Here is a 27296-nt window from a genome sequence, read left to right on the forward strand (position 1 = left end):
CGTTTTTAATCACAAATTATTACCTTTATCTATTGAAGATGATGAATTGTTACTGAATAGACCAAAAAGATTGACCCTTTTTTTATATTCAGCCTTAAATCTCAAATAAAGATGTGTTAGATCAACTATTGAATTCATTTGCATGATTATATGAATAATTAATACAACTGTGTAGTAAATCACAAATGTTGGCGCCAGCTTATGCAAAAATTACAAAAAAAACGAAGAAATATTCAGTTACACTACGATTAGGTCAATATTGGTCAATTCAATCATTTTTGATTTTTCACTAATTTTATAATGTATTTCAAATGAATCTAGTCTAATCTGATATATCCCACCATACTGAAATTTGAATATTAATCGATAACATTTTGAAATAAATCTACTTACCTCATTAACTTTTCTTTGTCTGCATCTTACATCATAAGATAAAGATTGTTTCAATGTTTCAAAAAATTCAACCTGTGATTTGAAAAATATGAATGGCCATTCACCTCCGAAAGACCTTAGACGAATAAGCTTTTTTTCCTGCATTTCAATTTTTTCTTCAGGTATTAAATCACTTTTCTCTGTTATTTTCTCTAGTTTATCTAAAATTTTATCTGGGATGGTAACTTTAAACTCGCCCTCAAGGTTATCAGTGACCCATTCAGGGCATATTAATTGTCCCCTATCAATAATATCGCATATATGATAAGGTTTAATATCAATAATTGGTGTCCCATTAAGTAAATCTACTCCAGATATATATATTCGATTTCCGGAAATTGATTCAATTTTCACATTAGAAATTCCTATTCTATTTATTCTATGTGGTGACCTAGTTGAGTATACCCCAGTTGATTTGCCATTCATTCTAGGAGGTCTTATTTTTGAATTGATCGAAGTATCTTGAGTTACATCATCAAAAATAAATATGATCCACAAGTGACTAAAATCATCTAAACCATAAATGAAATCCGAATTGAATTCAGGCAATAATTGGATTACTCCCCGCGAACTTGGAACTAATACAGATTGTCTTGGGATGCCAAACTTCTCCGTCCAACAGCTATAGCAATGACCAATAGTCCGTATTGGAAAAAATTGAATGTCATTTTTTGTTATTATTAGATCTTCAACTATTTTTTGATTACATTTATCTGATATAATATGAAAATTAATGAATCCTCTGCTTCTTTTTTCTATTTTAAATTTTAAGTCGGTATTATTCGAACCAGGGTTGCCTTCAAATAAATAAACGCTTGAGTTTTCTGCTTGATTAACATCTTTTGTGACTAAAGAATCAATTATTTGAACGAACTTGTCTGATAAAAAATCGGCACTTAAATTTTCTTTATTTAATTCAAATTCATTAGGATCATATGCCAATTTTAACCATCTCTCCAATTTTATTATTATATTACTCGACAAGTCACCGTATTCCTTTCGTTTTGGAGCAACTATATGTATTTGTTCATTTAAAACTACATTACTCGGTATTTTTAATTTTAAATCCTAAAAAAATTAAACACTAGACTGGCATATCATTCATTTTCTGAACTTACATCTATCAGCAAATTTATTCCTTTATAAACCACTTCCTTTAAGTAATCAGATAATTCAAGAATCATAATTATTTGAATGAAAACATTGCGCCAATGTAAATTATTAAATGGGTCGAATTAGAAAAAATAGTTTCTAAAATCAATAATTAAGATATGTAGCCTAGGAATATTTAATCTAGTTTGAATCCTCTCCTTTCTAAATTAGATTGAGCTCTCAAAATGTCTTCTGCTAGATCAGCCTTTCCATTTGTAACATCTGAAAACTGAAGTAATGAAATTGAAATAGATATCATCGAGTATAACCCAAAACCTAACAAACAAATAAATGGAGACTGAGAAGTTTTGTAAATGAATTTTACTTCAATATTGTTCTACTTACCATCAACCAGTAAACACTAGTGTTACTTTTCAAATCTAGACCAAAATAAAACAAGCCACAAATCCAGACAAAAACAGAAAGCAATAACATGGAAGCCACCTTCTTTCCATATCCAAAATAAGGAAGTTGTTTTTGCATGTTTATTTCTATTTTATATTGTTCTTTAGAAATTAATTAATTATTACTTAATGAGACCTTTTTGTACCTCTTTTGTCATGCGCCTTCCAAATTCAGGGTAAAATAATTCACAATTAACACTAAAAATAATATAATTTAATAAATGGTGGTCACTTATTGATATTAATTAACTCATTTATAACATAAAAGTTCATATAATAAAGAATAGCTTTCCAAATCACTTTAAAAAAAAATATGCAGAGTGGTGAAGATTTGTCAGAGAATTTGACAAATAAGCTTATTGAAGAATTAACGGACCCCACAATATTTGTCAGAAGTTGCATTCTAAGGGGTTCGAAGCATGTTTCAAAGTGTATTGAGAATTTTGAAATCTCAACTAAATATGTTAATGAACAACTAGAAAAACAGATCGTTGAGTTAGGACAAATAAGTACAATTCAAAGAATGTGTAATGACATTATAAAATTAGAAGAATGTTCAAAAACTATCGGAGAATATTTTTCGAAATATAAAAATTCTATTGGAATCGATACAATACCTATTATTCAGAAATATGATAGTATTAAAGATAACATGTTGATTTCAAAACGTATTCTTCAAATACAGAACCTTTGTAATCGAACAATTGAGTTCATTTCATTAATCTCAAAATTAAAGATTCAGTTCGGGATAAAAAAAAAACCTGATAATGAAGAACAATATAACACTTTTTTTATGCAGTTCCAAAATGGTATTCCTGATTCAGTTGATATTTTCAAAACAAGTAAAATAATTGTTGAATTAGAAAGCATGATTTATTTCAAAGAAGAGAATGTTATTGAGTCAGAAAATAACGAAAAAAAAGTAAATAATTCAATAGTTTCAAGTCTTGAATTCCTCGAAGTACTCCAAGAAGATATTAAATGGTTACGCAAGCTTAGTGCAATTTATAGGCAAAATGGCCATAAAAAACTTTTAAAAGGAATCGAAGAAATGGATAGTGCTGCAATTTATTCAAGTTGCATAATTTTAGATCAATTTGGTGAATTATGGGAACATATTGATATAATTGTTGAAGACGTAATATTGAAAAGGCTAAATCACACATTTCAAGTCTCTAACTTACAAAAATGTATTGAAACAACGGACAAAATGGATCAAGTTCTTGCAGTAAGTATAGAATACGCTACTTTTTCTATACTAAAAGTAATAGAAAACGCTCTGAATCAAGTAATATTTGGTCTTAAGCAACTAATCTGTATTTATGATACATTAGTTGAAAATAAAATTAATAGTCAAGGAATGAATCAAATGAATTTTGTAAATTTATTCTGGGAAAAGTCCTTACTGTTTTTTGAAAGTGTGTTTAATAATATTTATTCTATTAATTCTAAGAATCCAAACATCCATCAAATTTCTTTTGGAAAAGAAATTATCATCAATATGTCTTTAAAGCTCGAGCAATTATTTCATTTGTTAATTAACTGTTACCCTGATATTTCAAATATGTTTAACATGGCAACAAAAAATATTAAAGCATTGATCTCCTCTTCTTCATCAAAGGTTATAGCTAACACGATTGTTAATGGTAAAAATATATTGAACAGTATTTCAAAAATTAGAGAAACATATCTGTTTTCAATAAAGGATAGATTTAGTAAATTGTTTGAATCTATAATTCCAAAAAAAAGTATTTTATCAGATTCATATGAAAAATTAAGCAGTAGGATATCAGATATTATTCAAGAAATAATTAAGGAAATTCAGAGAGCAAGTTCTTGTAATGAAATTTCTCATCAAGTTTATGATATTTTTAAAAATGAACTATTGTGTTTTATGGTGACTTGTGAAACAATTATTCAACCTGAAGGGGGAATAATTACTTATTTAGAAAAAACTGAAGATCAATCAAATCCAAATTTCGCAATTGAAATTACTAATACAAGTCTTAAAAAAAGATTACCATTGCCAACAAAATCGCACAACGTAAATGCAAATATTTCTATAATTGCAGCAATTTTGTCGAGTGAAATCAAGAAAATTTACGAAATTGAATTTATAAATAATATTGATATGGTTGGGAGGGATCGAATGATTGAATTACTTAAGTCTCTACAATACAAATCATCTGGGAAGTGGTTTTCTCAAACGTCCTCAGCGATTCTAGAATTGATTATTTCTTATTACGATAAGAAAAAAACCAGCTCAATGTTCGAAAGTGATAAATCAAAAATTGGAGAAAACTTCCTTACACTTTCACAAGAAATAGTAACAAACTTCTTTCATAACTGGGCTCCCCTTCTCTATAATCATGATTATTGGAGTAAATGTTATGTACTATTATGCAGAAATATTATTATCATTGTTTTGGTAAATTTTACTTTAAAGAGTGAATTAGATGAAGAGAGCTGTTTTGAAATAGCTGAAGAAATCGTTTCTCTTCAGTCGATTGTCTCAAATTTTATTTCTGATCAAACCATAAAAAACCTTTTATTGAATGATGTTAAAATGATACAAGATTTTCGAAGGATTCTTTTTTCAGATATAAAATCGATTAGAGAAGCTATTGATTTTTCGGGTAACACAAAAGATAAAGAATCAAATAACAGTGAGATAATATGGAGATCTATCTACGATCTAGATAATTTATTATTTACAGTCCATATTCTGAATAGAATATTTTATATCTTAAACAAATCAAACAATTTCTTACTCAAAACTTTCGTTGAACATTCAAGGATTTCGGATTCTCAATTATCAAGAATATTGGGTTATTTATTATTTATTAAGTTTAATAAATGTCCAACATGTGAATCAGATACAGATTTGTTCATTATTTTTAATATATTCAAACAAAATGCGAGCAGTGAATATATCAATGATCCAGAATTATTACCATCAAAAATTAGAAATTACATTGATATGATCGAAAAAGAATTGGAACTCCACCGTTCATCTGTAGATTACTCTGGTCTTATTGACGATTTAGAGGTAATAATAAAATTTATTAAAGAAAATTACTACCAAAGTCTTAGTTGCCGCTCACATTGCTCTAATTGAAAGTTAAATGTCAAACAAAATAATTTAACAAATAGTGAAGATGTTATCAGAATGTTCAGATATCTCAGACACTGAGATGGATCTGAATGATCAGGTAAGTTATTTATCTAATAGCAATGCCTAGTTTTATTTTTTTTAGATTATTAGACAATTGAAAAATATTTCTTTCGAGCAAATAGATTCAAATAATATTCATGAAAACGAATTAACAAATATCATTGACCAGAAGATTGTGAAAGACTATAGCTATGATTATTGCCGTGGAATAGTGAATATTATTTTATTAAGTGACATTAAAAAAAATGATAATATAAAAAAAGAGTTGTTAGAAATAGGATGGGTCAATACAGTAAATATTATAATTGAAGAAGCAAAAAATAACAAAAAGTCTTCAATCGAAGACAAAAACAACGAAATTTTGTTATCTCTTGAAAAGGTTGTTGATCCTGACTTAAATAAAGACATTGTTAGCTGTGGATTCGTTAAAGATTTATCTTTTGACCCAGAATCATCTAAAGTATCATTCACTCTGGAATTGACTACACCAATTTGTCCATTAAAAGATTCTTTTGAAAGAAGCTGTATTGAAATTATTAAAAGTGAAAGAAGTTATGTGAAAGAAGTTGATATAAAATTTACCTCCAGACCTAAAAAAAAAAATGAACTTATTTCCAAAGAAAAAATACATGAGAATCTCGAAAATGTATCTAATATAATTGCAGTTAGTAGCTGCAAAGGTGGTGTTGGTAAATCCACCATTTCTGTAAATATCGCATTCACTCTAAGCCAGTTGGGGGCAAAAGTTGGTTTAGTAGATTGTGATTTATATGGGCCAAATCTTGAACAACTTATTCCTTTGGAAGAAAACACTGTATTTTATAAAAAACCGAGTAATGAGATAGAAGAAATAAAGACCAACGTAAACAAAAGGGGTCTTTCGAAGACTAATAGTTTAAAATTAACAAATCATGATTCAAGAGAAGGTTTTGTCCCACTTGTCTATAAAGGTGTACAATTAATTAGCTATTCATATTTACTCAATGCAAAGAAACATACAAATGGTACTAGTAAGGTTTCAAATATTTTAAGAGGACCAATTGCAGGGTCAATTGTTACGCAATTAATTACTGGAACGGTCTGGGACGACCTTGACTACTTAGTCCTTGATCTTCCTCCAGGCACAGGTGATATTCAACTTTCAATTGCGCAAACAATAGCCATTGATGGAGCAATAATAATTACAACCCCCCAAGATTTAAGTATTGCAGATGTAGAAAGAGGAATAAATCTATTTGATAAATTGAATATTCCAATTCTAACAGTTGTTGAAAATATGTCTTACTTTATTTGTGATGGATGTGAAAAAAAACATGAGATATTCTCCAGAGGTGATTTTTCTCTAATTACTGAAAAATATGGTCTTGAATGCAACTTTAATTTTCCTTTATTTTCGGGACTTTCAAAGTGTAAATTTTATTCTAATTTAAATGAAGCTGATTTTCCATATGTCATTGTTGCAAACAAAAATGATAACATATATTTGGAGTTTGTAAAACTATCAGAATTTATAGCAAGGAAATTATCGAAAAATAGATACAGTGATTATAAACCTAATTTTGAATTTGATAACGATAGAAAGATAGTTAATTGCCAAATACCAAAAGATATTAAAGAAATTTTTTTTCAAGATAAAAAAGTGAATCAATTAACTAGATTTAATGTTTCATATAGTGAAATTAGGCAACTATGTAGATGTGCTATATGCTATGAACCAGGGAAGAATCAATTCAAGGAAATATATGACCCATCTACATTAATGATTGACCAACTTGAAACTATGGGTTCATATGCTATTACTATTACTTGGTCAGATGGTCATACAAGCATCGTTTCATATTCTAATCTTATAAAAAAGTTTGTAAATGAAGATGAAATCAAACTATGCCAAAAAGAATCGTTAGTTTGGTAAATATATTTTTTAGATATTAGTAAAATAATATTTAAATATAGTTTTGATTCATTTTAATAAGGATTTTCTGCGATAGACCTTTTTCGAAATTACTAATTGATTTATTTTCATTAGGTTTCAACATTTGAAATGATCTCAAGTATTTTTCTATTGATGTATAGATTTGTTTTTTCTTTAATTGACTAAATCTAAAATTAACTATTGGACAAATGCTCCCTTTAATTCGGGATCCTCTCTTCAAATAACAATTACAATTAGAAGATATTTCATTAGGACAAAAAGGAGTATTTCCATCATAAGGTTGATACCACCATTTATCATCATGCAAAAAATATGTTCCCACAGGATATTGGCAAATAGGAGGTTCTATATTTTTTATTTCTCTCACTAAAACTGCTTTAATTAAATTCTTGTTTTCTTGATTGGATTTCCATTCAAGCTCATTATTTCCTATATATTTGTCAAATTCATAACTACCTAATCCACTAGTTTCCCACTCTTTAACATAAGAATTAGGTTTTTGAACAATTTCAACGACAATTTGCCACCATTTTTGGCACTCCTTTATTTTAAATGGTGCAGAGTACAGTCCAAAGCTTGCATATAAAAGTGATGGTGAAGTAAAAATAAAAAACTGGTTTGGGATATGTCCTTTTCGAATATGAACAGTTTTATTATTTGGAATTACTAACTTTTTCTCTTTTAATATATTTTTTATTGCTTTATGAGTTGTCCCATGGTAAGAAAGGTCCCAATTTTTAACGTTTTCTTCTTCAAATTTACTTATTTTTAAAGGATATCTTGACCAGCCATTGAATTTTTCATCAAAACTAATATTATTTCCATTTATTTTACAATAATCACGGCAACAAGTTTTTTTTTCGAAGTCCAAGTAACTTTTTAACTCTAGTTCTTCAATTATTTTATCCGTGTTAATAATGCACTGACAACTTTTTGTAGCACTTGAGTTTTTTTCAAATGTTTTTTGATCAATTTTATATTTCATGTTGGAAAAATTTCCTGAATCCGAGATTTTTTTTTTGTTAGATACATTATTGTAGTTCAGAAAGATTTGTCCATAATAATCAAATAATTCGCTTTGTTCACTTGTTTTTTGCATGCCCGTGAAAAAATTAATCAGGAAATTTTTTTTATTTCACGACTAAAGTTTTCTAATTCGAATCTATATCTAAATAATAATTACTTTCTTTGAAGCAATTAAATATTCAATAGATTTTTTAAACAAATTTGAAAAATGACTTTGTAATTTACCAAACCTTTTCTAAAAAAACGAAAAAAAATCAGGTTTGGAATTTACCACATTAACTAATGTAAATTTGGAAATATAAAGAAATAAATTAAATAAATCCTAAAAGTTTTCTGATTTCATTTGAAATAACAAAAGATTTGTTTATACCATAAATTAATTCTAAAGAAATGATTAATATTTCATTACATTTCTGATCCCAAAAAAAATTAGTTCTCCTAACATTATCCCATTCAAATCCTTTATTTGGAGCAGCGTTAATAAAATTATTTATAGCGTCTTTTTGAGATTCACAATCCCCATTTAATAATTCGAATGCAATGTAATGTATCCATGTATCACCTATCTTATTATCAGTTTCAAGCGCATTTTTAAACCATTTTCTTGACTTCTGAAAATCCTTTTCCTTCCAAAATAATATTGCAATGGCAGCTAGTACATAGGGGTCATTTTCGCATTGTTCTAAAGCAACTAATGATTTGGATTTTTGTTTTTGTTTAGGTTCAGAAAAAATAGTTTCTGCATACAATAAACCAGACTTTGGGCACTCTTTTAATCCTTTGGATAAAATTTGTGGGATGAAATTATGATTACCTGCATTTTTTTCTAATTTAATCTTCTGCATCCATAATTCTGGTTGATTCTTGTTTTTTGAATGGGCTAGATCGAGAAATGTTCTTGCTTTTTTCCAATTTTGTACGGATGTTAATAAGTCTATAGTGGAAAAACATAATTCCAATGAATCGTCACAACGATTTAATCCATCCTCATATATTTTCAAAGTTTCATTGATAAGATCTGGAAAGGCCTTGCGATGAATGAATCCATACAAATGCCATAAAGTTGAAGAATTTGGATATTCTTTTATGGAATCAGAACAATATAATATACATAAATCAAAGTTTTTTTGTTCATATTCAAGCTTGATTGATTCAACCCAAATTTGTACTGAGGGAGAGTTATTTCTTTCTCTTTCCAGAATAATCCTTGCACGTTCTATCTCACCTTGAGAAATTTCGAGTCTGGCGGCTGCCAATACTATTTCTTCTTTATCATTTAAGTTTGAAGAATAACCTTTTGATAGGATTAACCGTGCAATTTCAGCATCCCCATTTATCGATTGGTTCTTTGCAGCTTTTAACCACAGTATCTGTTTATCAGGACAATTCATCAGTGATTTTTGTAGAACATGATCAACATTTTCAAAGTTTCCATATTTTTCTTCGAATTCAGCCCATTTTATCCAAAATGATTCATTTGATTTGAATATTTCTATAGATGATTCAAACATAGCACGTGCAGATATAATATTATCTAATTTGATGAAGTTTTCTATATCAGAAAAAACTTGATCATTAATCAAGTCATCGTTTATTCCAAGAAACCATGTATTTTTTATGATTGCAATACATGTATTTGAATAACCCTCTTTTTCACACTCTCCTGCTTTTCTTAACCAATCGTCTCTTGAATGTACAAACCTCTTAGCTGATAAATTTGAAATACAACGTTGAATAATTAAGTCAATTTTTTCAACTTTTCCGTTTCTTTCTTCCAACTTTGCTGCTTCTACCCATATACCTGGACATGTTGGCAATACTTTTCTTGCTTCGTTCAAAATTTTTTGGGCATCCAAATATTCACTTAATCTCGCATATTTCAGCCATAGTTCCTCAGATTGAGGGACACACTTTACAGCCTTTGATAAAAGAGTCTTTTCAGATTCATTATTGACTAGTGAGATTGCTTCTTTCCAAAGTTTAATTGAATTTGGAACAAATTCGAGAGCCTTTTTAATTATTAGTAATCTTTTATTTTTATTTGTTTCTCTATTTGCTGCAACCATCCAAACTTTAGTTGAATTTGGAATGAACTTTATAGCTTTTACAATTATTTTGTCTATTTGTTCGGGCTTTCCGAGTCTAATAGCTTCAAGCCAAATATCTTCATTTTTTGGGCACATTTCGCAACCTTTTGCAATAATTTCTCTTGAATGGGAAATCCTACCTACAAACTCTTCGAACCTAGCTGCTGCTATCCATCCTGGTGAGTGCTTAGGGTTTGTATTTACTACTGATTTGAGTAGAAGTCTTGCTTTTTTAATATCAGAGAGATCGCCATTCAATTGAATGCCAGCCGTGCTTAGGGAACTAAGATAACTTGATGAATCAATTACGGATTGTCCAGAAACACTGTCCATTGCCTTATCCAGTTTCAAAGAAAGGATATTACCTTTAGCTGTGGCCAGTTCATTTAATGTGTTATTAAATTCGGTGTTTGATTCTAATTGAGAATTATCTTTATTGGTTAAAGTTTCGAAAAAGTTTGTGTGTAAAGATTGCGTAACATTATCAGGTACAGGAACAAAAAGCTTTGATTTCTTATTTTTATAATAATCTCCTGGCTCAGGAATTTGGTCCCATTCTTCAATTTTTACGTTCTCCAAGGACCTCTTAAGATCTGAAAACTGTTTTTGTAGAGTCGGTCTATGCTCTCTTGCTTTAAGAATTTCCTCTCTAAGTTTCCTTTCTTTTTGTTTCTTTCTTCTAGCACTTAATTTTTCCTCGATCATTTCATAAACTGAATCCGCTTGTCGATCATCATCATCATATTTAACATCATTGAATAGAGATTCACTAAAGCCGGAAAATTTGTCAAACTTAGTATCAGAATAATCACCAATATCAGCTTCGATTGTAATTGTTTGATCATCTCTGCTAACACCACTTGCAAATCCGATAGCACCACGTCCCTTCCCAGGAACGTAATCTGGTGGTGGCTCTCCAAAAATATTGTGTTTTTTAGAAGTTTGTAGAATATTGGAATTGACTCCAAGAGGAAGTGTATAAGAGTTATCCATTCCAAGTAATGGGATTTTTACATTTAAAAATATATATTAAATTTTTTTTTTAATTTTTATTTTTTACACTACCGCATTTTCGAAAAATGATAATTAACTTGTATTTATCACTCAATTATTTATTTAATCATTAATTCAACATATGCCCTTGGCCCTTCTATTATACCTTCTTTGGTTTGAATTATCCACTTCTCATCTTCAAGAAAGGAAATTGTTTTTCTTACTAAATATTTGAGCACAACATTTAATTATTTTAATAGCTAATATTAAACTTACTTTCTTCAACAGAACAATTTTCAAAAAACTTCTGTGAGCAAATTTCTTCGAATGGAACGGGATAATCTTTAAAAAAGTCTATAGATTAACATGATTTGATATTTACTTACTTTTTTCAGTGATTAGTTTGAGAATATCTGTAATTTTGATTAATATCGTTCTAAGTTAAATATAATTTCATACCTTTTATTTCATAAGAATTTTTAATTCTTTTAAGCCCAAGATTTAGAAATCCAAATCTTTCTTTTTTTTCGCTTTCCATATCAATATTAGAATTAATATTGCTCCTAATGCCTATGAAGTCGTTACCGTTCTCTCTCTTAGTAAAGACAACTTCCAGCAAAAGGGTACACAACTCATCATTACAGGCATTCACTAATTCAAAAATATTCTCAAAACCTCCCCTTAAGTTCTCCTGATATTGTGAATATTCTTTAGAGAAGTACTATTACTTACGTTTAATACATTTAAAAAATTATTCGCATCCTTCACACTTGTTACCTAACTAAAATAAAATAGTTCATTTATCCCACTGGAAACTTACTTTTACAAGAAGCATACATTGAATAAATAGAGAAATAACCTTACTTCTTCTTGTTTTAAGCTCAGAAATCATTTTGTGAGAAATAATGGGCGCTTAGGTAATTAAATTTTCTAATTTATTGTTATTTGTAATACCTTGAACATTATGATTTCTGATCTGATAATTAAGGATGAAGTTGGACCGGGAAACGTTCCCAAAGCTTTATTTATTTCATCAATTGAAGAATTTGTTGGTGACAGATCGATTTATACCATATTGGAAAACATTCAGTTACTTAATAGGAAGTATAAAATTATGGAAAGTTCAATAAAAACCCAGCAAGAGTGTCTTGTTGTAAAAATTCCGGATATTGAATTAGCAATGGAAACAGTTTCTCAAAGAAGAAAACTACTGGTATGTTGATTACTGTTTAAAGATTCCAAAATATTTTTTTTTTAGGAAAATAATCTTCATAAGAATGAATTATACTTTCCTGTTGCCGATAATTTATTTGCAAAATGTTCTTCTCCCCCATCAAATACAATTTATCTCTGGCTTGGTGTAAGTTTTTGTAGAATAATGTGATAATGTAACTCTTTCTTCAGGCAAACACCATATTAGAGTATTCATTGGAAGAGGCGATGGAAGTATTAAAAAGTAATCTTTCCACCGCAAAAAACACGATAAAACTATACCAGGACTCCTTAGATTTCATTAGAGAACAAATTACTATAATGGATGTAAACACTGCGAGAGTCCACAATTATGGTGTGATGCAAAGAAAACAAAGTAAAAAATGAAGTTTGATAGTTTTTCTCAAAATAGAAAATGAATACTTTTTCTAGGCTTAGAAGAGTTCATGTAATATTGCAAACTAACCTAGGAACAAACTAATTAGAACAAGTATCTAAGAGTTTATTCTCTCATTGAAATTTACCGATAAATGTAAATAAACTTCATGGACTCATATTACCCTTCTTGCCTTTTTTCCCTATTAAAGCTTTACCCATTAAAGACTTTTCTATGTGAGGTATTACACCACCACCTGCAATTGTAGCCTTAATAAGAGAGTCCAACTCTTCGTCACCTCTAATTGCCAGTTGAAGATGTCTAGGTGTAATACGCTTTACTTTGAGGTCCTTTGAGGCATTTCCAGCCAACTCGAGTACTTCAGCAGTTAAGTACTCTAAAATAGCGGCTGCGTATACAGATGCTGTCGAACCTACACGGCAATCTCCTGGAATACGATGTTTTAGCATACGTTGGATACGACCGACTGGAAACTGCAGTCCTGCACGAGCTGCTCTTGAAGTTGGTTGCTTTTTACTTCCCTTACCAGAACCTGCCTTGCCTTTTCCTCCAACTTTACCACCAACTTTACCACCTATCTTTCCTGATGAAGTTGTACCATCCATGGTTAGGAATATTAAAAATGTGAATAGTTCTGCTTAAGAAAGTTGTTAAGTTACGGTCAGTGCGAATTAACTATTTCGGATAATGTTGGGCCAATTGTTCAGTTTCATGTGGACAGATTAGACATTAGGCGCGTAACAAACACCGCAATACGGTAAATTGCATGAACAGTTTCTAATCGTAAACAAGTAGAATGCAATAAATTAATCTGAACTTCGTTATATTGCATTTTTTTTTTCTATTATTGTCTTCAAATCATAACTTAATTCCGGAATTTTATTTGATTTTTAGTACTCCTATACATGTTTTTAATAATGAAAGCTTTTATTTGTTTTCATAGTACTAAATTGTAAATTAGTAAATGATCAATTTCGTATCCATGTTTCCAAATATTTATAAATATGAATTTGGGAATTTATTCACAGCTTAATCTGTTTTATTGAAATAATTAGTTTTCTGACGAAACATCTTTGCTTTGTATTTTATTAAAAACTTATTTTTTCTCAAAAAAAATGCGCCAGCATTTTGTAAATATAAATAAAATGACAGAATGGTTTCTTCAAATGAATATAGGAATACCGTGGAGTGGATCTCATCCGTACAATTATCTGTTTCAAATAGAGATGGAAAAAATCTATCAAATTTATTCAATGTAAGGAATTTTAGAAATCTTATTAAAAGCGATCTCTCCTCTTTCTATACTCAGGACATCAAATTACTCACTCAAAAGTCTTTTCAAAATAAAAAAAATCTTTTTTCTGGACCTCTTTCAGTGGCCATTGAGAATTTTTTGGAGTTATATAAAGAATTAATGAAAAAAAATTGTCAATGGGCTAATATTCTTATGAATGGGACTGCAATTCTGAATTGTTGGATTGAAATATATCGAGATCAAGAGGCATTTCCCTGTCAGTGGGTTGTTCCAATTTTATCATCAACATGTATATTGATATCAAAAATAGGTATTAGGGCAGATACAATGCTCAATTCTGGAGATTTTGATGATGATGAAAATGAAGATTATCAAAATAAATATCAAATCTTAGTCCTTAATTCAATCAGACAGCAAATAGGAAAGTTCAGAGGTGACGATGATAGACAAGCTGGGTATGTAATTTTGATGACCGAGAGTATAAAATGCTGCATGCAATTAAGAAATATGCAGATGGCATCTACATTTTTGAAACATATCGAATCATCCAATATTAACCCAAGTAAAGTACCAAAGGGACCAATGGTATTGTTTTGTTACTTCCTAGGAAAATTGTATATGCAACAAGATAGATTTATTCTTGCTGAAGAACAGTTAATTTGGGCATTTGGAAATAGTGGAAAAAGCAATAACAAACTTAAAAGAAATATACTTGAATGCTTGATACCTGTGAAACTTAGACTAGGATTTATCCCTAATATTTCACTACTTAAAAAATATAACCTTGAACACTATGTTGAGATATCAAAAGCTATATTGCAGGGTAATATTAAACAATTCGACGCTGCTATTGAGAAATACTCGTCATTATTCATAAATCACGGGACTATACTGTGTGTTGAAAAGGTAAAGTTTATTTTATATAGAAATTTAATGAGGAGAATTCGCAATTGGTGCCATAAGAACCTAAAGAGTGACCCAAACAAACTCACTTTTTCTGTATTCGATGCAGGTTTCAAGTGGCAGTCAGATGAATTGTTTGACCAACAGGAAATGGCATGCATTTGCGCGAACCTGATAAAGTTGGGCTATATTAAGGGTTACATTTCTTGGGAACATCAAGTTATAGTATTTTCAGTTAATGACCCTTTTCCAAAATTAAGTAATATTAAATCGTAGTTATTTTCTATTAGTGATTTTAAGTTTTATTGATAGTCATCTACTAATGTCCAAACCTGGAATGCATTAACTAAAAAGTCCTCATTGCTTGATAGTGACGGAGAATCATATGTTGAACATGGCGATGACCAACCCCTAAAAAACTCTCCATCAATTGTTAAAGAATATGAGCCACCCCCTCCTATTGCAATCCTAGAGTTATCCGTATAGATGTAAAAACAGTTTTTACCACTCCATGGAAAGACGCTTATACGTGGAACAGATGCTGGTAATTCCCTTGTGCCATCTTCTTTATTTTTTTTAAAATTTCCTTCTTGTATGGGCTTATATCCGCTAACTGCAAATTCGGTAAAGTGGTCTTTCTTCAGCATTCCAAGCTCATAATTGCTTTGTTTTGTTTCTGAATAGTTAAATTTGCATTTTTCTGTTGGAATTTTTGTGTCTATCAAAGATAGTTGCTTATAAGTAAAAACAAACATCTCACCAGTTCCATAATAGTTGGTTGAATTTCTAATTGATTCAGATATAAATGCACCAAACACAACACCATTAGTATCACGTACAACTAAAATACTTGGGCCTCTATTTGAAACTCTTCTATAAAAAGAACTAAAAGATACTCCATGTAGCTTTGAACAGAATGAAAGTTGCCATCTTCTGAGAGCTAAAACTATAGGTAAATAAGATGTAATTTCATCGACCATACTTTCATTTAGTATCTTCTTTGCTCCCTCTGGGACTTTGAAACTTGTGAACCACATGAAATATCAATTCGAATCTCCATATTATTATCTTAATGAAAGTGTGTGCTGTATTAATAAAATTTAGGATAAGAAGGATTTACCGCCGACTTAGCACATGCCAAGAGGGCAGGTGTGAGGGCAATGATTATAAAGCTACAAATAATACTTCAAATGATTTTATCGAATTGAGTAAAGAAACTTATGAAAAATTTATTACCTAGCAACTCTATCTTAATGTTTCACTGAAATTGCGGTCTGGAATGACCGGATACAATTGAAACCAATATCTGCCTAAATGTGTAATTATATAGTAACAAGGCAAAACCTACACGATTATTGCCTCATTTCGTCCGGATATTGAAGCAGATTCCGGCAGATCTAACGAGCTAAAGAAAATCTCTCTTAGTTCTGTCCTACCGACTTTAAGATGGCCTGTTCTTCAGTAGACAACTTGCTAAATACAGACTTTTGTGCAGCTCTAAGAGCCTTATCTTTGGCGACCTTTTTAACAAAGAATGCATGAGATCTTTCCTTTCTCTTTTCTTCTAGTGCATTGATGGTCTTACATTTGTTGTAACCAACTAGAGATGATAATGTTCCAAGTGTAGTGTACTTCCTTTGAGGCTTTAGACGCAACACACGCAATGAGGATGGAACAACTACACGCTTAACTTTATCGAATGGGGCCGGACAACCGTCTATCGTAGTTAATCTTGCCAATGCAGCTGCACCTCTCGGAGTCTTATGTGGTATCATTCCACGGACTGCTCTAAATAAGATTTTCGAAGGAGCACGATGATGGAAAGGGCCCTTCCTTGGATTAGTATTCATTCTTTTACGTAAAAAATCCTGGTACTTCATGCGATTTCTATAGAGTGAGCCCGATATATTTATTCCTTCGCATCTCACGGCAACTATCTTTTGGCCGTTTAACAACTCCTTCGCAATAACAGATGCTAGACGTCCTAATAGAGAACCACGGCAGTCAATCACAATCTTCTCTTTCATCATTTTACTCTAGACAAAAATCAGGGTAAATAATTCAAATCGCTATTTTTTCCGAATTTACTACTATAACAGTGAATGGTGTCAAACTATGTTTAAATAATTATTCAGAGACAGACATTGTTTTATGCGCGTCTACATTTAACTGCGGTAATCAATACCGCATTATAAACAAAATATTAAATTTAGAGCGGAACCATTAACTTTTCAGAGAAATTTCATGATAGTTTTCCCATGGATCTAAATTCGCAATATCAATTAAGTTTTCAATACAATCGTTTTTAATTTCAATATTTTTCAATAAATTTTTCATACAATCAAAATATATTGGTTTAAGACCAACAATTTCGATTATTTCCTTTACAAAGCCTTCTCTACTTTGATCGTTTTCAAACTTAGAGAATCTTATTTTAACATAATTTTCTTCGTCTATCAATAAATTTATTGTATGTTCTGCCATGTTACCATACTCTATACTAGTAACCCGATCCCCAAGTTTTTGTGAAATAGGCTTAGGTTTCAAATCATATTTATTAGAATCTAGATTTCCATTAAAAATAGAATCTGGGATTTTTTCAATGTAGGAAACATGTTGATTACATTTTGCTTCTTTTGTTGGCATTAAATGATAATTTATATTCGGTTTTTCAATTGTGTAATTTTTCTTTTCCTCACAATTACTGAATAATTTTCCATGATCAATCCCATGCTTTGATATGTATTCACCATTGGTTGTAGAACTACACCCAAATTTAATAGACTCAGATTTTTCCGAATTATTGAATTGAGAAAAAAATGCACTTTTGAGTAAGTTTCCTATTCTCTCTTTAGTATTTGGAAACCTATTTTTTAAATTATTTAGTTCTAAATTATGCCGTAAAATTCTGCAATTTTCTTTGTAGAGTTCATTTATTAGTTTATTTAGATCGAGAATACTATTTTTTAATCTGGCCTCAATAACAATCAACTCATCTATATCTAAGTTTTTTAGTATGTTTATATCCATCATTAAATAAACTCCACTGTGCTTCCTTTACTCAGATATCATGTTTATTTACGCGCGAACAAATTTGTTATTCTACCAATGATTATTATGTGAACTAATGAATGTAATTTTATCAAGAATCGCACTCGAAGAATTATCATTTCTGGGTTGTAATGGCAGTTCTATCGATGAATTGTTTGGTAAAGTTGTTTTAAGAGTACTAAGTGGGCCATATAGGAACTTTGCAACTTTGCTTAATAATGTTTCTTTTAGGGAAAAAATTACCAAAACGATTGCTTCCCATAAACATGTTATCACAAAAAATAAATTAAGTGGAAATGTATATTCTTTAAAGGATAAAAAAGATGATTATTTCCCAGAAAATTTACTACTGGTAGCAAATGATTCCATAAAAAATCACATTTTAGATTTGAATATTTTTTCAAATATATCAGAAGTCGAAGGAAGACTTGCTGTATACATGGCAATCGCAAGTAAAGGTTTTAATGGGTGTTGGCAGTACGAAATATCAAGAATGCTCAAAATGGACCCCAAGATGGTATTTCAACATTTGAAGTATTTATATAAATATGATAGCATTGTTAGGTTTTCTATTCCCATGCCAATAAATCATAAAAAAAGATTATTTCCTAATGAAGACTCTAATTCATCTTCAGGAGGACATCTTTCTGCAATTATATGGCTGACTCGGTTTTTTGACATTAATCTTATTCCAAGAGAGCTTTCACAGTTAATTTGGTATCAACATATTCAGCCACTAAGTACTGAGATTGTAAGAATTTTAGAATATAAAGCCCCCGGAAAAATAGCTTGGGAAAAAGATATTAGGGCTCTCTGCGCAGGATTTCTAATTGTTCATGATGAAAATTCGTCAGATCATTTAATTTGTTCACAGAGAACTGCAAATAAAGTTTTTAATAAATTAAGAGACTTTTTATTGACGAAAAATGTGAAAAGGGTATTTGCGTGGCACCCATTAACCAAATCCTACTCTCCTTGTTTATGTTTAAAAGATGCATTTCCGTTTACAACCATTGAATTATCTTCGGAAATTAATGTAAAAACAGAAACTCATGTTTCTGATTTAAATATTAATGACACGGAGGAGTCTAATTCTCAGAAAAATATGTTAGACAGTGAAGGACAAGGTATTAATAATAACGGTTTGTTCCCTGACTTATCTACAGAAGAGATTCAGTTTTCCACTGGAAATAAAATATTTGAAATTACTGAGGCAGCACAAGTATTGTGGTTAATACGTGCAAGTGGGAAAACTGGTTTAGTCTCTCTAGATATTGTAAAAATAATTGGTATTAACATGAAAAGACTAGGGAAACTACTTTCAGATTTGTGCAAGACGAAGATGATCAATAAAATTCCGCAGAGATATAATCGAACATTTATGTATAGGTATTATTTTAACAATATCAACATACCTTTGAAGTCTGAGGGAAGTAATAAAATTGACAAATCAGTAGTAGAGCCCCATGCTTCTGATCAATATAGTAGCCAAAAATTGGAAACAAAGCATATTATGACTATTTTTAGTGAAACATTTCCGAATAAAAAAATTGAGTTATCTGGCGTTACTGAGCAATTTGTTAAAAGACTCATTTTAATCAAAAAATGGTTAGATGAATCAAGAATTCTCACAATACCTGAAATTGCAAAGCTTTTTTCAGAAACTGAAAATACTCAAAACGGACCAGACAGAAAAACGATTAAAAGAATACTTTCTAAAATCCTGGAATTAGACGAATATTCAAAAGAATCAAGTCTTGTTCAAAGTAAAAATACTAATATATTATCTTCTTCAGGAGAAATTGCAATTTTTTTTTCTTTGAAATTTTATACGGAGGACGAAGCAAAGAATTTAAAGGCAATTGAATTGAAAAACAAAAGGTCAAATACAACTAAATCTGCAATAGAAAGGAGAAAGAAAGAGCTTTCACAAGTTGCTGCAATAATTGACGCATCTAATACATTTCCCTCAAATAAGCAAAAAGAAAATTCAGTGTTTTCTCAATCAAATTATTCTCCGGATATTATTTTGTCTCAGGTTGACACAAAAGTAATGGAAAATAACTTAATTCAACCCAATACAGCAAAGTTAGTAACAAACAAGATCGGAGATGCTACTGTTGTATTGAATACTCAAGAATTTACCGTTGCATCGTTAAATATAGAAATAAATGGTGGTAGCAACTCCACAATTGATTCATCAAGTCTAAAAAAAAATGATTCTATTTCAAAACTAGACATTCCTGGAACAGAGTTTGCTAATAAAATGAATTTCGATCCTTCAAAAAGAATTAGTCTTGGATTTTCAAATTTATCTAGGGGTGGAATTAAAATTCAATCAAGCGAAGGAAAAATGGGATTTTTATCTTTTAGTCAAAAAATTCTTGCACATTATGGATTTGTATTCCCTATTATGATACGTTTGAAGATTCTACATTATCACTTACTCTTTTCATTTCCAGAAAAAAAGAATAAATTTGATTTATTTTCTTCAAAAGAAATTCTTGACAACATGAAAATAGATACATTTTTAAGAGTAATAGGGTTTGGGCATAGATCAAGATTTATTGAAGATTACTTACTTTATGGCAATAGTGAAACTTTTGAATTTGGTCCTAATACGCGTATAAAGGAACTTCCATCTAATCTTTATGAGAAACTTACAAAAAATCATTCGAAAAAAAACTTTTTTGGTCATGGAAAAAAAAAACTGAAGAATTACGATAAAGGAAGGAAAGCAATATCTGTTTTATACAAACTTTTAGTTATGCTTTGCAAACTTAATTTGATTAATTTTTCTATATCTGAAACTAAAGAATTTGATGAGAGTGAATTCAAAATTTCAAATATTAAACAAATAAATATTGAGACTATTCCTTTATCTTACCCATCATGGAAATTAGAATCAAATTTAAAAATTCCCATTCTAATTAATGCTGACAAATATGATGTTGAGAGGTTAGCTGAATACATTAAACATACTAATAATACTTTCTGCTTAAAAAATAACGAGCAATTTGAACAATTTTGGTCAATTTTAAACAGAGAATCTATCGAAACACATAATTTTATTTTGGAATTTAAACCGGAAAATTATAATGTGATTTTTCCGGACATTTTATTGAAAAGAAATTGGAAAGTTAATCCATTATTATCATTAGATGTAAGGAACCAACTGGAAAAATACGCTAGGCAATTGTTATTTGAAAATGAAAATTTATCAAATAAGTCAATCGAACCAAAAAACAGATCCCACATTGTATTATCTTTAGCTTCACCGGAAATAATAAATATTTCAGACGAGTTGTCAATAAGTCCTTTAACGACTTTGAAATATTTAATACGTGTTGTTGACTCATTATCATTAGAAGAATTCAAATTTTCAAATAATTCAGGCTCACCCAACAAAATAAGTTTCCATCCAATCCGTGAGCCTCGTTATCAGTGCCATATATGCCAAGCTTTATATTCAACACATCCGGCAATAATTTCTCATTACAAAACAATTCACAATATTTCTTCAATTGCAAATTCTTCAATGTATACTATTGAAAAAAACAATTCACTTAATCTTAAAAATAAAAATATTAACTTTAATTCTATGGTAAGAACACAGATACTAAGTGAAAACTACATTCCAAATACGTTAAAACATTTATTAGAATTAAAGGGAGCTAATAATATTTTCAATGAAATTGAAAGAGGCGATAAGATTGAATTACTTAGAGCGTTCTTGAGATTAAGTAAAGAAGATACAATCTTGCTATATATTATACTATTTATTAATAATAAAGTAAATATGGATGTAAAAAATACAAAATTGACATCTAATAAGTATTTATTCAGAATCATTTCATTTTGCAAGGAAAAAAAAACTGAAAGTAATCTATTTAGTCTTCAATTTTTGAGAATTAAATCCTTGATTCAAGAAATGAGTAGAATGCCTAAATACAATTCAATTGATATTATCGAATTTATTTTTTCTTGTTTAAAGTCAATTTATCCTTTGAATTCAAAGTTATTGGAAGCGATAAAATTGAAAGAAAAACAAAGGATTTGTTGGAATCATTTGTTGGAAATCCATTCATTTTCAAATAGGTGGAGGTTTTTTGCCAGACAAGAATCAAACTCATCAACAATATCTAGTAAAATTAATTCAGTATTAAATAATTCAATGAATGATGAATATTTTGATAATTATACTAATTCTGTGGGAAACTATTCAAAGAGTTTTTCATTCTCAGAAATAGATTATTTTGTTGTTATTAGTTTTATTAAATCAGAGTTACTTACACAAAAAAAATCGATAAAAGATGAATCGATTTTTAGGTTGACCAATAATAATTTATTAAACTTGGAACAGATAAGAAAGTACTTCGATGATTCCATTCAAAAAAATGTTTTGAAGCAAATTAATCGTAATTCAGATTTACCAAAATTTGAAGAATGTTATAGTTCTTCAAAAAGATTTGCACTGACTAGGCGAATGTTAATTCATTGTTTTGGTAAGACAATTGTTTGGCGTGAAATTTTTAATCTATGTTTCGCTTTTTTGCAAATAAATTATTCAAAAAGTACTAAATTCAATGTAAATGCTCAAAATTCAAACGGAGCGTTCGTATTAAATCATTTAAATAATTTGATAGATAGTAATTGCATTTTAGAAATAGAATGGAATGATCAAGATTTTTACGAAAAGGCATCTAATAAAACCGATGAAGAATTATTTAGATTATTAAACGAGGCAGTTGACCACCAAAGTTACCTTGAAATTTCCTCAGAAGAACCAAGTTCATATAGTGAAAAATTAATTTGCGATTCTCAAAATGTAGAAAATAAAGCTACTAGAACTCATTCAGAAGTGGAAAAAACAATTTCTAATGATACTAATAATATAACAGGAGATTCAGTACATATTGAAGCTGACCACGGAGAAAATCCAGAAATTTCTAATATTACAGCAGTTTATGTAAATAAAAAAGGCAGTAACAATTATTTTTCTGATTTCAAGGAAATAGAATACTCTTCAATAAATATTCCATTTCTAGGAGCAATGGATTCCGATCCTTTAGAATTTAACAAAATTCCTTCTGTATTTTCAATTTCTGGGATTATATTAAGCTTTTCCGAAACAGAATTAAAAAATTTAAAAAGAAAAACTATCGATCCGATATTTACAATTATTCGAGTGATTCTAGGCTATATTATCGATTCAGAATCTCAAGAACACAATCTAATAATACAGGCAATTTCTATTATTATATTTACACTGAAAAATACCACTTGCTTAACAATACACGAGATTGAGGATATATTTTTTTTAAATTATTCACATCTAACTTCTGCTTTATCAATAATTGGAACGGGATTTATTGATCCAGGAATTTCTCTCTATGAATTTAAGCTACCTATTATTTATCATATTATTTATTTATTGGAAATACTTAGAATATGTGTCAGAATACCAACAGAGGGAAATTGGATATTTACACTATTTTGTTCTCTCAATAACAAATTAATTGAATATAATGATGAAAGGCATAATAACAATAATTCAATAATGAATAATGAAAATATTTTAATACCAATTAATATACCAAGTAGAATATGGCTCCTTTGGTCAAATGAAGTAGTTCTACAACTGTTTAACGAAGAAGAGATAAATACTGCTATTAATATTATTAACAAATCTCTATTCGACGTTTTTAAGTTTAATAATTTTATTGTACCTTCCGGAATTTTTTTAAACAGAACACCAACAAATTGCTTTGTTTCTATTGACGGCCAAATAAACTTACCAGTTTGTGGATTATTAATTTATTTCGTTTCTTCATTAACTCACAAATCACCAATATTTAATTTGGCAGAATTCACTTCACGCTTCTCATTTTTTAGTTCTTGTGAAATTGAGTTAGTTTTGGAATCTATGCTTGCTGAGAATTGTGTGTATAAAGATAACGCAAAAATTATTTTTTCAAAGCCTATACAAGATATTTTTAAAGTTTATGAAGGATATTTATAATTAGATTTTTTATTAATTTATTAGAAACTAATGCCTAAAAAAGTTAAAAATTTAATATTTTTCTTTTGGATTCCCCTATTGAGCTACACTTGAATTATCTCCATTTTTTAATATTGCATTTGTATTAATTGGGTTTGATGGCTTGGATTGTATTATTTTTTCATGATTTGGTAGTAATGTTATGTTTTGTGTAGCATGATTTATTTGCGGAACGAACTTAACTTCATTTGAAAATGTGGAATTTTGAAGATTGTTTTGTTTACTCGAATTGTAAGTGTTAGGATTATTTGGCTGACATAAATTCGAAGAAATTCCAAATGGAACAGATATTTCCGAGTTAATTTGAGAGTTTAATGGACAGAGGGGCGCCAATTTTGAATCATTATTTTGCTTATTGATAATACTGGAGTTATTTAATGCATTTTGTGTTTCATAAGCACCCATATGATTTATTGGAATGCAATAAGGGTACATAGATGAATTGGTACTAAGTATTAAATAAGGACCGGATGTACTTGTTGGGTGTAAAATTTGAGGAAATTGTACCTGAGAAAAATTTCCAAGACTAATTGACTGATTAATTCCACAAATATTTTGTATTGACCCTCCAATTAATTGACTATTTCTCAACGATTCTAATAAATCATGTTGTAAATTTCGACTTTTAGTGATATTTTGATTGCTCGCAATAATTTGAGACTCCTCATCAACATTAAATACACTGTTTTTTATAGAATTACCATTATCTTCACTACTATTAATTGTTGCTTTAACCATTCTTGCATGAGCCATTGTTGGTGTGTCACTACAATCGATAGATATAGGAGTTGTTCCTGCACTTGAACAATTACTCAAGTTATCAGACATTTGAATAGATGATGTATTTTGGGAAGACGAAAAAACATTAAAGGCTTTCATCCTTTCGACCGTAAGGCTTGTATCAAGCTTTTTAGTACTATCTAAATAGTTTATGAAATCATGAAGATATAATGATTGTTGTGCTAAAGAATTAATTACCGGGTTAAAAGAAACTCCAGAATTTTTTTGCATCATAAATTGAGAAATCGGTACCTGTGAGTTTATTTGTGAGGCAAATTGCAATTGAATCTTACTTAAATCCAATTGTGATGATAGCGACTCGGATGAGCTACACGACTGGAGAGACTCAAAATTACTTTTTTCATCTTTATCAGAAATGCAAGCTTTATTTAAAGGAGTTGATTCTTCAGAGTTGTCTTTAATATTATATTTCGGATTGGGGGCTGACAAGAAAAAGTTATGCATTCCGTTAACTCTTGCATATTCTAGAAATCTTTGCATGACCGTGATTAAAGTTTTTTCAGCAATTTCAGCCGTAATGTCATTTAATTCATTATCTTTTGATACTTGTAGCTTCCAAACAAGTCTTACTGACTGTAAATGGTCACAGAAAACCACATAATCTTGAAGTGCAAACTGATGACGATAAGAATAATGCCAATTCCTATTAAGAAAACTTGTTTGATTACTGTGTTTAGCACAATAAGTTTGCTGTGGACATAATGTTGCTGCAAAATAATTACAATCATCCACGACATCGCCATATGCTTCATAAACACATCTTGGAACAATTAAATTTCCACCCTTTGGTGGTAAATATAATATTTTCCATTGACCAACAATCTTTTCCCTTTTATCAGCCTTAGGAATACAGTCACAAGAAGGGCAAAGTGTCCATCTTTTCTTTCTGCCAGTGAAACCAACAGTAATAACTGTTCGATCCATTGTATCATTTGATAGTCTAGTGCTGCGTTTACTAAAGTCGAAAATATACCCATCAACCTCATCTTGATGTGTAACTGCATATCTTCTTAATCCAATTGTTCCTGGCTCATAATGAGAAATAATAATATTTCTTTCAGTCTCATTAGAGACTTTTTCGAACAATTCCTTTTCAAAATTTATATTCATAGAGTCTGTAAAATTACAAAATGAAGGTACATGACGTGGTTTCTGCCTATGAATCGGAGTTTTCGATGCATAAGGTTTACGTATGATCGTAGTCCCATTGCTTGTGTTTGATCTAGGATTATTTTGCATACCTGAATTCGGAACTATTCCATGTATGAGTTGATTTCTTTTGAAAGATAATTCTTTTAATTCATCAAACGGCTTGTTTGAGTCCGTCTCTTTATGTTCATTTGCTAATGTTTTTTTAATTTCAAACATTTTGATAGTAAATTAAACCTCAGTTCTATTTTCAATAATTCTCGAGAATGAGTTGGATAAATACCTGAACTTATTTAAAAAAAAACAAATTTAATAAGTTTGCTCCAGCGATTCAGATATTGATGATAATTTATAACTTAATAAATTTTTGCCATCTAACATGGAATTCGTCAAATATAGTACTTTTTATAATCAGATATTAAAGCATCCACTTTTATTTTATAGAAGTTTCAAAAATAATTATATATATATAAATATTTTGGAATATTGTTTTAATCTATTCTCATTAACCACAATGTACCTCTAATACAAATTATTTGATATAGACATTTAAAACTTGTTAACTAATATTTCATTATTATTTGCCCTTGCACCCAAAAGATATTAATATAAAAAGTTTTCTGTTTGTGTCATATCAAGATAAATGTGTGATGCATGCATGATTTCTGTTTTAGTGTCTATTTAGTGTGCATTTGAGCGCTAATTTTCTATAAATAATAGACTTGTGGATAATAAAAATAGAAATACAGAATATTACGGAAGATAATTAAAAACAAAAAAAAATCGATATAAAAAGATATTTTTTAAACATTTGTTTTAGAAAACTTTACACAAAATAATCGGGATTTCAAAGTAAATCACAACTTTAAACCAAATAATTTATTATTAGAGCGGATCTAGCGTTATAAATTTCTATTTATCAAATTAAAAAAAATGTTATTTTTTTAAATCGCATGTAAATTTTTTAAAGTATTTTTACCGGTAATTGACAAATATTCATGTTTGCATGAGTATACCGCCCCCACGTTGGGCGCCAACCTGCATCAATAACATACGTGTGCTAGAAAGATATTAAAGGCGAGATTCCGCTAAAAAAATAGAGATATCATTATCTGCCGACATTTGTGTGAACAACTGCACGCATGTCAGGTGGCAGCCTATCCCACAAATTAATTAAGAATTAAGTATCGTATAAAATAACATCGATAACTTCAGCTGGTGGCAAAAGTGGACAATCTAATAATTAAAATATTATTTATTGAATA

The 27296-nt window shown here is 29.6% G+C and overlaps 15 protein-coding genes across 15 annotated transcripts; 5 read left to right on the forward strand and 10 right to left on the reverse strand.

Moving 5' to 3' along the window:
- Window positions 1-237: 237 nt before the first annotated feature.
- cubi_01778 (uncharacterized protein) lies at window positions 238-1616 on the reverse strand (the record flags this gene model as incomplete). The annotated part of the gene is made up of 2 exons (XM_029018790.1): window positions 238-1500; window positions 1551-1616. The coding sequence occupies 2 exons, from the start codon at window positions 1614-1616 to the stop codon at window positions 238-240; spliced, it is 1329 nt and encodes a 442-aa protein (XP_028873174.1).
- A 104-nt stretch (window positions 1617-1720) lies between these two features.
- Window positions 1721-2067, reverse strand: cubi_01779 (uncharacterized protein; the record flags this gene model as incomplete). The annotated part of the gene is made up of 2 exons (XM_029018791.1): window positions 1721-1882; window positions 1930-2067. The coding sequence occupies 2 exons, from the start codon at window positions 2065-2067 to the stop codon at window positions 1721-1723; spliced, it is 300 nt and encodes a 99-aa protein (XP_028873175.1).
- A 234-nt stretch (window positions 2068-2301) lies between these two features.
- Window positions 2302-5106, forward strand: cubi_01780 (uncharacterized protein; the record flags this gene model as incomplete). Its single annotated transcript, XM_029018792.1, has 1 exon — window positions 2302-5106. One exon carries the CDS (start codon window positions 2302-2304, stop codon window positions 5104-5106), a length of 2805 nt encoding a protein of 934 aa, XP_028873176.1.
- Window positions 5107-5146: 40 nt separating this feature from the next.
- Window positions 5147-7075, forward strand: cubi_01781 (MRP like family ATPase; the record flags this gene model as incomplete). Its single annotated transcript, XM_029018793.1, has 2 exons — window positions 5147-5200; window positions 5246-7075. 2 exons carry the CDS (start codon window positions 5147-5149, stop codon window positions 7073-7075), a joined length of 1884 nt encoding a protein of 627 aa, XP_028873177.1.
- A 31-nt stretch (window positions 7076-7106) lies between these two features.
- Window positions 7107-8195, reverse strand: cubi_01782 (uncharacterized protein; the record flags this gene model as incomplete). The annotated part of the gene is made up of 1 exon (XM_029018794.1): window positions 7107-8195. The coding sequence occupies one exon, from the start codon at window positions 8193-8195 to the stop codon at window positions 7107-7109; it is 1089 nt and encodes a 362-aa protein (XP_028873178.1).
- A 238-nt stretch (window positions 8196-8433) lies between these two features.
- On the reverse strand, window positions 8434-11202 carry cubi_01783 (pre-mRNA splicing factor; the record flags this gene model as incomplete). Its single annotated transcript, XM_029018795.1, has 1 exon — window positions 8434-11202. The coding sequence occupies one exon, from the start codon at window positions 11200-11202 to the stop codon at window positions 8434-8436; it is 2769 nt and encodes a 922-aa protein (XP_028873179.1).
- Window positions 11203-11638: 436 nt separating this feature from the next.
- Window positions 11639-12094, reverse strand: cubi_01784 (uncharacterized protein; the record flags this gene model as incomplete). Its single annotated transcript, XM_029018796.1, has 2 exons — window positions 11639-11890; window positions 12023-12094. The coding sequence occupies 2 exons, from the start codon at window positions 12092-12094 to the stop codon at window positions 11639-11641; spliced, it is 324 nt and encodes a 107-aa protein (XP_028873180.1).
- A 72-nt stretch (window positions 12095-12166) lies between these two features.
- Window positions 12167-12801, forward strand: cubi_01785 (uncharacterized protein; the record flags this gene model as incomplete). Its single annotated transcript, XM_029018797.1, has 3 exons — window positions 12167-12415; window positions 12461-12562; window positions 12607-12801. The coding sequence occupies 3 exons, from the start codon at window positions 12167-12169 to the stop codon at window positions 12799-12801; spliced, it is 546 nt and encodes a 181-aa protein (XP_028873181.1).
- Window positions 12802-12957: 156 nt separating this feature from the next.
- Window positions 12958-13416, reverse strand: cubi_01786 (histone H2A; the record flags this gene model as incomplete). The annotated part of the gene is made up of 1 exon (XM_029018798.1): window positions 12958-13416. One exon carries the CDS (start codon window positions 13414-13416, stop codon window positions 12958-12960), a length of 459 nt encoding a protein of 152 aa, XP_028873182.1.
- A 548-nt stretch (window positions 13417-13964) lies between these two features.
- cubi_01787 (uncharacterized protein) lies at window positions 13965-15245 on the forward strand (the record flags this gene model as incomplete). The annotated part of the gene is made up of 1 exon (XM_029018799.1): window positions 13965-15245. The coding sequence occupies one exon, from the start codon at window positions 13965-13967 to the stop codon at window positions 15243-15245; it is 1281 nt and encodes a 426-aa protein (XP_028873183.1).
- Window positions 15246-15271: 26 nt separating this feature from the next.
- On the reverse strand, window positions 15272-16006 carry cubi_01788 (uncharacterized protein; the record flags this gene model as incomplete). Its single annotated transcript, XM_029018800.1, has 1 exon — window positions 15272-16006. One exon carries the CDS (start codon window positions 16004-16006, stop codon window positions 15272-15274), a length of 735 nt encoding a protein of 244 aa, XP_028873184.1.
- Window positions 16007-16390: 384 nt separating this feature from the next.
- On the reverse strand, window positions 16391-16999 carry cubi_01789 (60s ribosomal protein L13A; the record flags this gene model as incomplete). The annotated part of the gene is made up of 1 exon (XM_029018801.1): window positions 16391-16999. One exon carries the CDS (start codon window positions 16997-16999, stop codon window positions 16391-16393), a length of 609 nt encoding a protein of 202 aa, XP_028873185.1.
- A 193-nt stretch (window positions 17000-17192) lies between these two features.
- cubi_01790 (uncharacterized protein) lies at window positions 17193-18002 on the reverse strand (the record flags this gene model as incomplete). The annotated part of the gene is made up of 1 exon (XM_029018802.1): window positions 17193-18002. The coding sequence occupies one exon, from the start codon at window positions 18000-18002 to the stop codon at window positions 17193-17195; it is 810 nt and encodes a 269-aa protein (XP_028873186.1).
- A 94-nt stretch (window positions 18003-18096) lies between these two features.
- cubi_01791 (uncharacterized protein) lies at window positions 18097-24042 on the forward strand (the record flags this gene model as incomplete). Its single annotated transcript, XM_029018803.1, has 1 exon — window positions 18097-24042. The coding sequence occupies one exon, from the start codon at window positions 18097-18099 to the stop codon at window positions 24040-24042; it is 5946 nt and encodes a 1981-aa protein (XP_028873187.1).
- A 75-nt stretch (window positions 24043-24117) lies between these two features.
- On the reverse strand, window positions 24118-26250 carry cubi_01792 (uncharacterized protein; the record flags this gene model as incomplete). The annotated part of the gene is made up of 1 exon (XM_029018804.1): window positions 24118-26250. The coding sequence occupies one exon, from the start codon at window positions 26248-26250 to the stop codon at window positions 24118-24120; it is 2133 nt and encodes a 710-aa protein (XP_028873188.1).
- Window positions 26251-27296: the final 1046 nt, after the last annotated feature.

This window comes from Cryptosporidium ubiquitum, assembly GCF_001865345.1.
Source record: "Cryptosporidium ubiquitum isolate 39726 chromosome Unknown contig_21, whole genome shotgun sequence".
In the NCBI taxonomy this organism is placed as follows: domain Eukaryota; phylum Apicomplexa; class Conoidasida; order Eucoccidiorida; family Cryptosporidiidae; genus Cryptosporidium; species Cryptosporidium ubiquitum.